Source organism: Planococcus citri, chromosome 1 (assembly GCF_950023065.1).
Source record: "Planococcus citri chromosome 1, ihPlaCitr1.1, whole genome shotgun sequence".
Lineage (NCBI taxonomy): Eukaryota > Metazoa > Arthropoda > Insecta > Hemiptera > Pseudococcidae > Planococcus > Planococcus citri.
In genome coordinates, this window is record NC_088677.1 from 15,193,861 (window position 1) to 15,207,071 (window position 13,211).

The 13,211-nt window shown below is 35.5% G+C and overlaps 1 protein-coding gene across 1 annotated transcript in view; it reads right to left on the reverse strand.

Annotated features, from left to right (window-relative positions):
• The window catches only part of LOC135848065 (orexin/Hypocretin receptor type 1-like), a 287,683-nt gene that overhangs the window by 75,680 nt on the left and 198,792 nt on the right, over nt 1-13,211 (reverse strand). The window contains exon 3 of the mRNA XM_065367843.1: nt 6,313-6,460. Coding sequence (XP_065223915.1) covers nt 6,313-6,460 — 148 coding nt within the window. The remainder of the gene's footprint in view (nt 1-6,312; nt 6,461-13,211) is intronic.

Sequence of the window (13,211 nt, forward strand, 5' to 3'; positions counted from 1 at the left end):
TTTCTTCGCTATGATGAGGCGTTTTGCAGTTTTCTAATTCTTAATGGTGGGATCTCGGTTCGCATAAAAAGAAGAATGCTCGAGGGGAATATATCTCAAACGGAAGAACAGCCTATATATGGTTGTTTCAGTGAAGTAAAATGGGCCTATGTACGTTTTGAAGGTATGTGGTTTTACGATACGTTATCGAAGTGATGTACGAGTATACTAAAAAAAAAAAAAAAAACGAACCCGGATATCGAAATTTGCAATCATTTTAGAGCAATTTTTGTTTTATTTTTTTCCAAGTTGCATTTAACTGCTTAAATGAAGAGATGGCTTGAAATTGAAGTCCTGAACTTGGACCAAATTCATGGAGGTTAGTTTATTTTGAGTTGAAAGAGTGCCATCATAAGGAATTCTAGACTCAGAATCACCCAGAGAAGTAATCACGGGTCCTCAATATAGGGCTCACCCCCTACAACTTTGTATAAAAAATGTCACATCCCCTTTTTTGCCAAAAATATGAGATTCAAGTTTCTGATCCGCCTTCATGCAATGAGATTTGGATTCAGTGCCACTTTTGATATAACAGTAAGTATACCTACACGTTGAAAATTTTAAAATGCAAAAATCAAATTTTTCTGATTCAAAAAAAATTCAAAAACTCATTCTCGAATTCAAAATTCTGATCCATCGAGCACCTTGCTTACGTACTTTGCTATATTGCGTCATTTTTTATCTCACATACACGAAGAAATTACCCCTGCTCGTTTCAGTATGTCTTGAAATAGCAGCACGTCAACTGGGACTATTTATGAGTAAAGAAAAAAAAGTTTGCAGCGATCCAAACGTGTAATAAATTTTGTCACATTTTCCCCATATCCGTATTCATATATTTATAGTATTAGTATAAAGCTATTCTACACCCGCGCTCTCGCTTCAGCGACTTATGAAACGCAAATAATAAGACCTTTTGTAGAGTCATATTTTCGAATAAATTTACTATATGTATAACCGAATAGTTTACATTTTACGAGGATTGGGATACGATATACTAAGCCTAATGCGTGAATGATCCAAAAATACCACACTGTTTATCATAAAAAATGTCGATGGTATATATGTATATGCGTAAGTAATGTATAAATATGACGTTGGCCTTTTCGAAACCGTGGGATTTTTCAAGGTCTCGAGAAATTTCATTGAGAATCTTATTACGAATGAGGGAATAGATTTTTGCAATATTTACTTACCATAATTAATTAATTCAAATTCAAGTTCTTCAATTCTTCCCCACATTAATGCTCGTAATTTTAAGTCCATTTATAAGTAGGTATATGAATGAGTGATTGAATTGTAAAATTCAATCACATCGAATTAAATCATTCCATTTTGCTTCGATTCACTCGCATAAAAACATTCAGAAGGTGGTAAAGAATAGTAAAAAAATTCTTCTAATATCATGTGTGACGAAAAAAAAAAAAAAATCGAAAAAATAATGAAATGAAACTATGTGTGTAGGTAGGTAGGTAGATAGGTATTGTGTGTAAAAAGTACCCTTATATGCGCGTTCTTTACACTTCGATACAATCTAGCTATTATTCAACATAAGAATGAACTGAATTACTGATAAATTGCAAAGCTATTTACACAATTCGCAGCACGATAACGGAAAACGAGCCGTATTTTTAAATCGTGTACCTACAAAGAAAATGGCATCATGAAATCGCCATTTTTGATGATTAACAATATAATAAAAAATCTAGGATTACGTTTGAAAATGAATAGATTTAAATTCAGATTTTCCACGTGTGTAAATATGAGAACTATACACCTAGCTGCAACAAAGTACATATATAAGTAATAATGTTCCAACTCTAAAGAAAATAATTCCCATTGCTCAATCATATAATAATCGTAATGCGAGAAGGCCAAGGGAGCTTTGAACTATGATGGCTTTTTTTTCAAGGAAGTATAAAAGCAAACAATAAATTTTCATTTGTTTTGTTGATGTTTTTGATGATTTTTTTACAATTCATATTGAACTTTTGGATGATTTTTAACTGGGCTGATTTTTATTTCGAGGGATATTTCGAAATAATCCTGAGTCGGTTTTCATGGAAATTTGAAAAATCATCGAGTTCCTAGAAATAATTTCTAAATTTCATTTGATTTTCAGGCAATTATTTTGAATCGATTTGGGATTGTTTTTTGAATAAATTACAGATTGATTATTCCACACCGAATCGGCGGATTTTTGCACGCGAGGTCTTCGATTTTTTTTTCAAAATCAAATCATGTTTAGAAGTCATCAAACAATGACGAATGACGCAAACCGGACATTTTTTCGATTTTTTGGTACAGTGGTATAGAATTTTCAACTTTTTTTCAAATTGTAGTACTTTGAGAGGGTAACTATCAACCAGAGCAGTTGGTGAGCTGCTTTCTGGTGATATTTGTGGGCCATTTGATTGCTCCTTCATTGGTCACAAATATCTCATCATAATCGAAGATAATTATTCAAATTATCGTCACATATGTTTGTTGAGAAGGAGAAAACTGCCGCAGTAGTATCTCGTTGCGTTTGAGAGGTACTATTCAAAGCTCGCGCCCTTGGTCATAGTATGTTAGAATTCCAGTCTGACAACTGAGGCGAGTTTGGTAATGAAGCGGTACGTTCAGTGTTATGAGAGTTCAATGTTCATCAATGGTTTACGTCACACACAGCTGTTGAACGTGGTAGTAGTGTGATTGTCGAGATGGCGCGAACATTGAAATTTCAAATCAAGAGATTACATATTTGATTGAAATCTGGGCTGAACTCCTTACCACCGCTGCATATTTGCTGAATCAAGTAGGTAAATCATCAATCAATGGTTCAACTCCTTACAAGATGTGGTTTGGAAAACCACCACAAACACAACACCTTTGAATTGTGAGTTCAAAGTGCTACACTAACGTTCCAATCCAATTATGTTGAAAATCGGATAAAAAGGTACTCACAGGTTACCTTGTCGGATACAATGGTCATGCGCAATATCGAGTTTAAGTTCCAGAGGAATGTGATGTTATTATTTTGAAAGATGTCACTTTCTGCAAGAAACTTCGAGATTGAAACGAACGAGTTACCATACCAATCAATCAAGATTTGTTAGATCTGATTGATACCAAAACCAATACCAAAATTAGTGATGTGAAGGAAACAAAATGCACTTTGTCAACACTGAAGAAAAGTGCACCTTCTACGTCGAAGTCATCACCTGTTACACTGAAATCTTCAACCAAATCGATGCCAAAAAGTTCAGCAAAATCATCGAATAGTTCCTTGCTCGGGAATGATGAATTTGATTACACTAATGATAATATCAACAACAACAGTCAAGACGATTCTGCACTCAGTTCAGACTTGACAAAATGGCAATTATTACACGGCCAAAATTGTTTGAAATCTCCGAGTCTCAACGATCACGCTAATTGCGTTGAAATTGAGATTTTCCTGGCTGAAGAAGCTTCACCAAAATTGTATGACAAAGCTGTTTGAAGCCAAAATTGTTTCAATTTGAAAGACCCTATGGACACTGCTATCTGTTCCATAGCCGCTAACCTTGCACCGGATCTGCGTTCTAGATCTCCAGGAAAGTCGTCAGACATTGATATGTCTGATATTTTCAATAGATCATCAATCAGGAGCAAACGAGCTGCTTTACATCGCCAGTGACACACACATCAAAGTAGCCAGTGTGTTATCGAAAACTCTGGAAACTATTACCACCAAAGACATCAGCTGCCTAAAACGAGAATCAGAAACAGCTCAACTGTTCCAGCTATGCTGAATTCACTGGATGTCTGAGTACATTACACTTGACAACTGGCATACCCTTTGAAAATCCTGACACAGTGATATATTGTGGATCCAAGTAGCTGATCAAGTTGCTTATCCAAGTTTGTCGCCGCTTACAAAGCATCTTTAACATCAACCAAATTTGTGGAAACATGATTGACGTTCTTCATGTTCATACAGAGCAGTTTTGCTGTCTATTTATTGCTCGATAATTCTCAAATTAGGGAAAGTGTTAAAAATAATGAAAAATTGTGTCATTATCAGCAGTCATTTATTACGGCGTTTTTACTGGTAATTCTTCATATTATCATGAGACATTGTATTCGAAAAGTCAACAAACATCAAAGATGACTTTGTAGTAGAGGAGAAGGCACAAATATGGACCCCCTCTAGCTTTTTGGCTTTAAAGGGTAGAAAAAATTATCAAAATTTTTTTTCGAGTATACCATTCGAAAGGCCAAAGACTCTAGTATATTGTGTAAGAAAATTTATTTTTTTTGTTGAAAACTCATGGAGAAATTTGAAATTTGTGACCTACCATAAAGAAACCCCCCAGTCAACCGACACGTAAAATTTTCAGGAGAGCGTAAAACGTATATTACGTACGTTCAGCGTATCATTTCTGCTTAGAACCGAAAAAAAAGTACTTAGAGACATCATCAGGACATCGGGTTTGTTGCAATCGATGCCTTAGATGTTCGACTATCGAAATCGAAAAAAAATCGATTTTTTACTCGACTGGGGGATTTCTGTTTTCATAGAGCCGAAGGACGAAAACAGATTGTCAACGTATTTTTAGCGTATCATTTCACTACTTCGAATCGAAAAAAAAGTACTTGAAAACATTTTCTGGGTGTCGGGTTTGTTGCAATCGATGCCTTAGATGTTCGACTATCGAAATCGAAAAAAAAAAATCGATTTTCTGGTCGACTGGGGGGTTTCTTTATGGTAGGTCACATTTAGAAAAGTGACATAAAATGGTATAAATATGGACTCGGGTACAAATATGAACCCCCCCTCAAAAAATGAATAAAAATGTCAGAAAATTGAACAAAAATTTATGTAAAGATGTTTTTCGATGCTTTGGACTTATCTTCTTTATTAATAACACTTTTCTTGGTGTTCTAAAAACCATTGAATCAAAATTAATGAAAAAAAAATTAGGGGTCCATATTTATACCCATGCAAAAAATTGGCCAAGTTTATGAAAAATGAAAAAATCATGGTTCCATTTTCGACACTTTGGACTTGTCTTCTTTGTTAATAACACTTTTCTCGACATTCTAAAAAATATTGAATCAGAATTAGGTAAAAAAATTTAGGGATCCATATTTATACCCATGCAAAAAATCGGCTCAGTTTATGAAAAATGAAAAAAATTATGAAAATCAGTTGAAGTACAGACAAATATGAAAGTAGGTATATTTTGAAAGTACACATTGTAAGCTACTAACTTCGCTAATAATTTTTTTCCAAACTTTATTTGAAGTTGATGAATTACTGAATGAAAAACTCGTAAAGTTTTCCATTGGCAAGAAAATAATGCGCAAATAAAAACAATTGCTGATGAGAGACATCCAAGTTTGCATGGATCCGAAATAAGTACATGGATCATCGATACTACACTAACTAGTATAATTTTTAGTACGCAGCATGACCGTAGCGCTAGTGGTTGTACACTAAACCATGGGGGGGTCCATATTTGTACCTGGGTCCATAATTGTACCTTCTCCTCTAAGTATTTTTATACTCGCGATTCCAATATTTGAATATTCCAACTAATGTTTTGATCACGCTAACGTTCGCATTATGGCGATTTTCTTCCGTTTTATTTTTCTGTACATATTTGTATCCTGTAAATATGTTGTTTTATTATAAATACATTCGATTATTCTCACTGTGAATAGTTCGAATTTTATCACTGTAGACTACGTGTAATGTATGTCAACTTCGAAGTTGTGTATTTCCAAATAATCTCCCTTCTTGCTAGAAATTGTCATTTTTTGCAAAAAATTACCCTCAATTTCTAAATGAAAAATTGAAGGAAAAAAATCTTGCATTTTCGACAAAGATTGTGAAAAGGTATGATTTTCTTACCAATAATTGGGTATGTCTACTCCTGCTAAAATTGTCAGTTTTGCTTTTCTCAAGTTTTTTTTCTTTCCAAACGTTGTCAAAAATAAAGTAAGTACCTACTTGCTCGCTTTTTTTTTCAAAAATTGAAGAAAATTTAAAAAATGTTGGGGCCGTGTATGGGCTCCAATCAAAAATCTGACGTCATATTCGCGTTCAGCGTCGCCAAAAACATACTATTCCATGTGTCGCACGAACTAAACACTTTTTTGAACTTTTTTCCCCTTTGGGGAGGTGCTGGGGGCCATGGATGGGGTCCCATCAAAAATCTGACGTCATATTCGTGTTCAGCGTCACCAAAAACACTCCACTTTGTAGGTAAATTAACATAAAATTATTGAAAAAATTCCACTCACCTGCGCTCAATGACACAATCCAAATGCAGATTATCGACACCTTGGCCCGATTCGTGGTCGATTTGAACTTCAACGGGAAACAAATAGCGTACCAGCGATCGATCGAGATAAATGTCAACGTCAGCACCGAAACGGCAACCGATACAGTCTGTAAAATAAATAACCCAGGTTGAGAGTTTCATTCATTCAAAAAAGGCTCCCTTTTATTTACAACACATGCAATCTTAATAACACGTTTAAAAAAAAGGTTACATTGAATGAAAATCTAGTAGGTAAGTTAAATGTTTTCAAACGGGTATACATATCCTTATCTTTTCCATGTTCTCATCAACGTTGGCAGTATACTCTAGTCGTAGATAAATTTCACGGTCAACCCTCTAGAGTCTTAGACCTTTGACCTTTCTTCACCCCCTCCCCCCTTCGTTCAACAAATACATACAAGAAAAAACACTCGGCGTTGTAATTCTCACACGATTTTCGTCGCCACGTTCTGGGCACACGTTTGAGAAATATATCTCTTACGATTTCCAGTCCCTCGATACTGCATATAGCAATGGATGAAAATCCGCCGCCGACGACGACGACGACGTTTGCGTATGCAAATTTTTGTAAGATCCAGCTAGCATTTTTTTTTTTCTATTTAAGGAAGAAAGCGCTGCTGGAGCAGCTACGTTATGGGTTATGAGGCAATTACGACTTGGTGAGAATTTTTCGCTAGGTCGTGTTTAAAATTTATGTTGATAACGTGTTGGTGAAATTGTTATTTAACGTATAATATGGCGCACACGTAAGCGCAGATATAGAAGCAGGGTAACGGATATATCTCGCAGCATTATTTTAAATTATCATTGTATACGTATTATCAAATAATCGAAATTTTTACTGCTTAGTTTATAACTTTATATTGTATAGTGTAGAGTATAGAAATGGTGTAAACGAATGGATCGAAAACACTATACGAGTAGGCAGCAAGTTTTTAAAAACAATGTAACGTGCAAGGTGTTGCGATCGTAATTTAAACCGTACAACATTACATAAGTGCCTCTCGAACTCGATACATGTTGTCGATTTCCTTCCCCTGTACCTACGACCCTACGTATTCGTATAAATGAAACGTTTCGTGCTATCAACGTATGTATCTACCTATATGAACCTAAATATTGTAGCTAATTTTGTACAATAAAATATATGTATAGGTAGGTATGTTCCATTGGCAAAAGCTGGGTCAAATTCGGTTGAATTTTGCTAAACTGTTAACCAAGTTTTCGCTTTGCTAAAAAGTTTATTTATTTATACACGTAATCCGACTTTTACGACGCCTATTTCGCCCAATTATATAAGTCGACTAAGATACTGGTAAATAGCATTAGGGTTTAATACTTTTCAACGTTTGGATGATATCGTGTGCTTAGAGCACCTGGCATCGTTGTTGAATTATAAGGCGGATGAATTTCTCTAATTAAACGTATAATCAGGTAGACTAGTCGAGATGTTATGGGGATTTGATGTAGCATTTTCAAGGTTGTTGGATGAATTTATATATAAAGAGGGGGGGTCTGTTGTCTGTTATTGCATGCGCCTGTTTTTAAGAAGCAGATCATTTTATTTGTTTCGATAATATGACGCATGACTTTCGAGTTTGAGTTTAAAAAATCAGTTTTTATATTCAATGGGGAAAGTTTAAAATTATGGATCGATGCACTTTTGTGTTTTGAATAGAAAAAATTAGAAATGGAATCTCAAGGTCATTCAAATTCAAATCTGAATCGTGATTTTATCCTCCGGGTTCCAGAAACCAAATAAGGTGGACCAGAATTAAAACTTTCAGCAGCCTGATTGCAAAATTATTTTTGAAGTTTTTTTACAAAAATAATCCTCATGCTCATGTTTGAAAAAATATGTATTTGGAAAAGGTTGGTCAATTAAAAAATTGTCAATATAATTTTTAAACAGTGAAATTTTCTTGTGATTTGAGCCTACAGCACTCTTTGGATAACAGCTTAGGTAACCGTATCTTTTGATCTCTCATTTTTCCAAGATCGAAAGACTGTGTCCTGAAACTATTGTTACCAAGATTTTAGGTTTTAAAGTTAATTTTTGGTAAATTTTTGAAAATTTAAAAAAGTCGTTTCAAGAGTGATTTTGAACTTTTTTTTGTAACATGCGATTTTTTTTAGGAAAGTGAACCAATATGGATAATTCCTTCGATTCAATTCTCACACTTTTGACCAACAGGTAGCCCAATTCCAGAAAAAGTGAAACAAAAAAAATCAAATTTTCCAAGATTGGTTCACTTTGAACTGCTTTTTCAAAAACTCATCAAAGAAATTATGAACTTTGGAACCTGAAATTTTGGTTACAGAGTTTTTAGGAAGAAAATCCGGAAGTCAAAAGAAACCTATTATTTCACATTTTTGTCGGTGAAAACCCTCTATTCATGTCTGTTTTCTAGTGTACCACAAATTTCGGATAGGAGAGTAAGCGGGTTCTGCGCCAGGAGATGTTAATTGATTTTTGTCAACATGGTTAGTGCTTTGAATGTGTAATTCATTCAATTTTTAGGTATTACAATGGACAATTTATGAAGCGGGTTCTGCGCCAGGAGATTTATATCTTGTTAAAAAGTTTTAAAATCACCCTTGAAATAACTTTTTGATTTTTTTTAGTGCCCTAAAAATTCAGATCCTAAAAACCTTTGTTTCATGTGTCTTTACCAGTGTAACTAGGTACCTTCAATTTCAGATTTAAAAGTGGGCGGATTCTGCGCCAGGAGGCGACCATTGATATCTGTTGACGTGATTACTTGTTTTGAATGTGTAGAAAATCTTTTCGAGTATTTTTTTTAATTTCCAAAAATTCATCAAAAATGAACTTCAGAACTGAGAAATTTTGGTTACTGTGGTTTTATAAAATTATTGGGTACTTATGGCTGAAACTTTTGAAAAATAACATATCTAACAGGAAGTAAAAGTAGTGAAAAAGTAGTGAATTTTGTTGAAAAGGTGTGAAAAAATGAAAATTTTAAATGCGTTCCTTTTTCTCAATCTTCATTCCATAGAAAAGAGCTCATTTGTTGACTTATTTAGAGCTTGAATTACACATTTTTGAGACCTGAGAACCTTATTGTTCAAATTCAAGAAATGTTCAAAGTTTGAATCAGAAAAATGGATTCCTCCCGGCATGAAGAAACTTTTTTGTTCACTCGTAGGTACTTCTCAAAACATGAATTTTTGAAAGCTTGCCCCCCGCTTTGCTCAGGCTCGTTTGTTTTTTTTTTCAATTTTGAGTTATTCAAAATACCTCTCAAAATACTGATTTTTGAGAGCTTTTGCCCTCGCTTCGTCAGGGCTGGTTGAAGCAGAAATCGAAATTCGAACATGCAAACACAGCAACAGTGTAATTTCAAGTTCGCAAGTTACGAATCTGCGAACAAGGTATGGTTAGTATTCGTAGGTTCGCAAGTTGCGACACTACGAACCTGTATATGAAGCGTTCGCAGGTTCGCAAATTGGTCAGTAAAAATGTTTACTTCGTAACTTGGTGCCAATTTGCGAACCTGCGAACGCTTCATATACAGGTTCGTAGTGTCGCAACTTGCGAACCTACGAATACTAACCATACCTTGTTCGCAGATTCGTAACTTGCGAACTTGAAATTACACTGTTGCTGTGTTCGCATGTTCGTAACTTGGACTTGTAAAAATTTTCATTGGCCAATTTGCGAACCTGCGAACGCTTCATATACAGGTTCGAGTGTCGCAACTTGCGAACCTACGAATATAGTACTACCCTCGTTCGCAGGTTCGTCACTTGCGAACTTGAAATTACACTGTTGCTGTGTTCGCATGTTCGTAACTTGGGCTTGTAAAAATTTTTACTTGCCAATTTGCGAATCTGCGAACGCTTCATATACAGGTTCGTAGTGTCGCAACTTGCGAACCTACGAATACTAACCATACCTGTTCGCAGGTTCGTAAGTTGGGAACTTGAAATTACACTGTTGCTGTGTTCGCATGTTCGTAACTTGGACTTGTAAAAATTTTCACTGGCCAATTTGCGAACCTGCGAACGCTTCATATACAGGTTCGAGTGTCGCAACTTGCGAACCTACGAATATAGTACTACCCTCGTTCGCAGGTTCGTAACTTGCGAACTTGAAATTACACTGTTGCTGTGTTTGCATGTTTGAAACTTGGACTTGTAAAAATTTTTACTCGCCAATTTGCGAATCTGCGGACGCTTCATATTTCGTAATGTCGCAACTTGCGAACCTACGAATTAAGTAACCTTTTGAAAATCGAGTGTAGTCCAGTAAAATTCGCATCGAATAATGAAAATCGAGGTGGCAAGCTGATTTTTGGTATACTGGTCCATTTTGATGTCCTGAAAACGAATCTGAGGAGTCCTACTGTCCCGGGATTGCTTTCCCCCAAATTGTGGATCTTAGCCCCCCAAAATCAGTTTTTGACCAATCTGGAGTCTCCACCAGATTTTTCAGTACTCGAAAATTTCCATAAAATTTTTACCAATCAGAGATGGAAATCCAAAATTTATCCAGCACTCCAATTTAAACGCGTTATCAAGTCTGCTGTAAGTCATTTTGGAGCCTCCAGCGACTTTTTGATAGTCCGGCATATGACAATAGGAGTAATTGCACCCCCCCCCCCCGCCGATCCTCCGGGACAACATTTTTCTTAAAGGGGACATCCTAAGGAACATTTTAATGCAAAGTTGCCCAAAAAAAAGTTGGCCTTACTTACAAAATGGCGGCCACTTTGATTGACAGGTCAGCCGAAATTGCTCTGGTGGATTTCAAGTCATTTTAGAGCCTTCAACGACTTTTTTGAAAATTACTGGAGCCTCCAGTAGATTTTTGAAACTTGAAATTTCCCCAAAATGTTATCAAACTAAGATGGAGAGTCGAAATTCATTCTGCACACTAATTTCAATACGCTACGAAGTTGACTGCTGGTGAATTTCAAGTCTTTTTGGAGCCTCCAGCAACTTTTTGAAAGGTTGTATGACGTTTTTTTGGAAAATTGAAATTTCCTAAAAGTAGCTGGAAGCTTCAAAACCATTTGAAACCACCATGTAGTCTGCGAAGTAAATTTCAGCTTGCAAACTCCATTTGATAAATTAATGTTGGGGAAATTTCAAGTTTCAAAAATCTACTGGAGGCTCCAGTAATTTTCAAAAAAGTCGCTGGAGGCCCTAAAATGACTTGAACCCACCTGAAATCGTCTTCAGAGGGTGTTAAAATTGAAGTGTGGAGTAAATTTCAGCTTTCCATCTCCATTTGATGAAATTTTGTGAAAATTTAAAGTTCCAAAAATCTGCTAGAGGCTCCAGTAATTTTCAAAAAAAAGTCGCTGGTGACCCTAAAATTACTTGAACCCGCCTAAAGTTGTCTTCCGAGGGTGTTAAAATTGGAGTGTAGAGTAAATTTCAGCTTTCCATCTCCATTTGATGAAATTTTGTGAAAATTTAAAGTTTCAAAAATCTGCTGGAGGCTTCAAGAATTTTCAAAAAGTCGCTGGAGGCTCCAAAACAACTTGAAATTCACCTGCAGTACTTCGTAGCGTATTGAAATTAGTTTTTAAAATGAATTTTAGCTGTACAACTCCAATTTGATGGAATTTTGTGGGAATTTCGAGTTTCAAAAATCTGCTGGAGGCTCCAGAACTGCTCAAAACGGGTTGAAACCGTTTCCAATCGATTTGGCATGTCGAAAATAGGGTATATCCCAAATTTCAGCTTTCTTGGACAATTTGGTGAAATTTTGATTTTTTCCCTCATTTTTGGCCTAAATTCGATTTTCAAAAATTCACCAAAAATCGAAAAACGCACTTTAGCACTTGAAATTTGGACAGGTGATAAATTTTTGCATGATCTTTCGATCTAGGTACCTTTGTAAAGTTTGAAAAAGTTTGTGCAAGTCCTATGTTAAAACGCAAAATCTGCGATTTCGGCTGACCTGTCAATCAAAATGGCCGCCATTTTGTAAGTAAGGCCAACTTTTTTTTTGGCAACTTTGCATTAAAATGTTCCTTAGGATGTCCCCTTTAAGAAAAATGTTGTCCCGGAGAATCGGCGGGGGGGGGGGTGCAATTACTCCTATTGTCATATGCCGGACTGTTTAATATATAAGAAGATTTTTGAAAATCTGAAATTTCCATAGTACGACTGAAGGCTCCATAACGATTCGAAATCATCTCCAGTCTACTCAGCGTGTTAAAACGAAGCGTTTAAAATCAATTTGAGAGGTCTAAAATGGAGTCTGCACCAAATTTGAGCTTTCCACATCAATTTGGTAAAATACGGATTTTTTCCTCATTTTTTTCCCAAATCTGATTTTCAAAAATTCGCTACAAAACAGAAAATGCACCTCAAAATTATGAAATTTTTGCTTGTGATAATTTTTCCAGACTCTTTCGGTTTAGGTTTGGTTTTTTTTTCAAAATTTTCTGCCAGTTTGGGATACCTCCTTGGTTAGTTTTTTTCACTGACACTTTCTCATTTCTCAAAAAATTAATCAAACTTGCTGTCACAACTCACGAAATAAGTATTCAATTGAAGAATTACCAACCTTCGAATACCATAACTTGACTCAAATAAGTAGGTACCTACTATAGGTAGAGACTGGACAGCCACGTATATGAGCAGTTATTTTACAAGATGAATTCACGATTGGAAAGTTACCCTACCTTTTCATCAAAAATGCTTCAGATAATATCATTAGGTATAGTATTTCACAATTGGAAAAATTCCATGTCAAATTGTAGAAAATATCGCCTCGCAGCAAGTTTTCATTACTTGTTTTGGTCATTAAAAGTTTACGACGACGGCGCGGTAGCCAGACAAAATGTGAAAGGTCGTTAAAATTTTATAAACGGACCTACC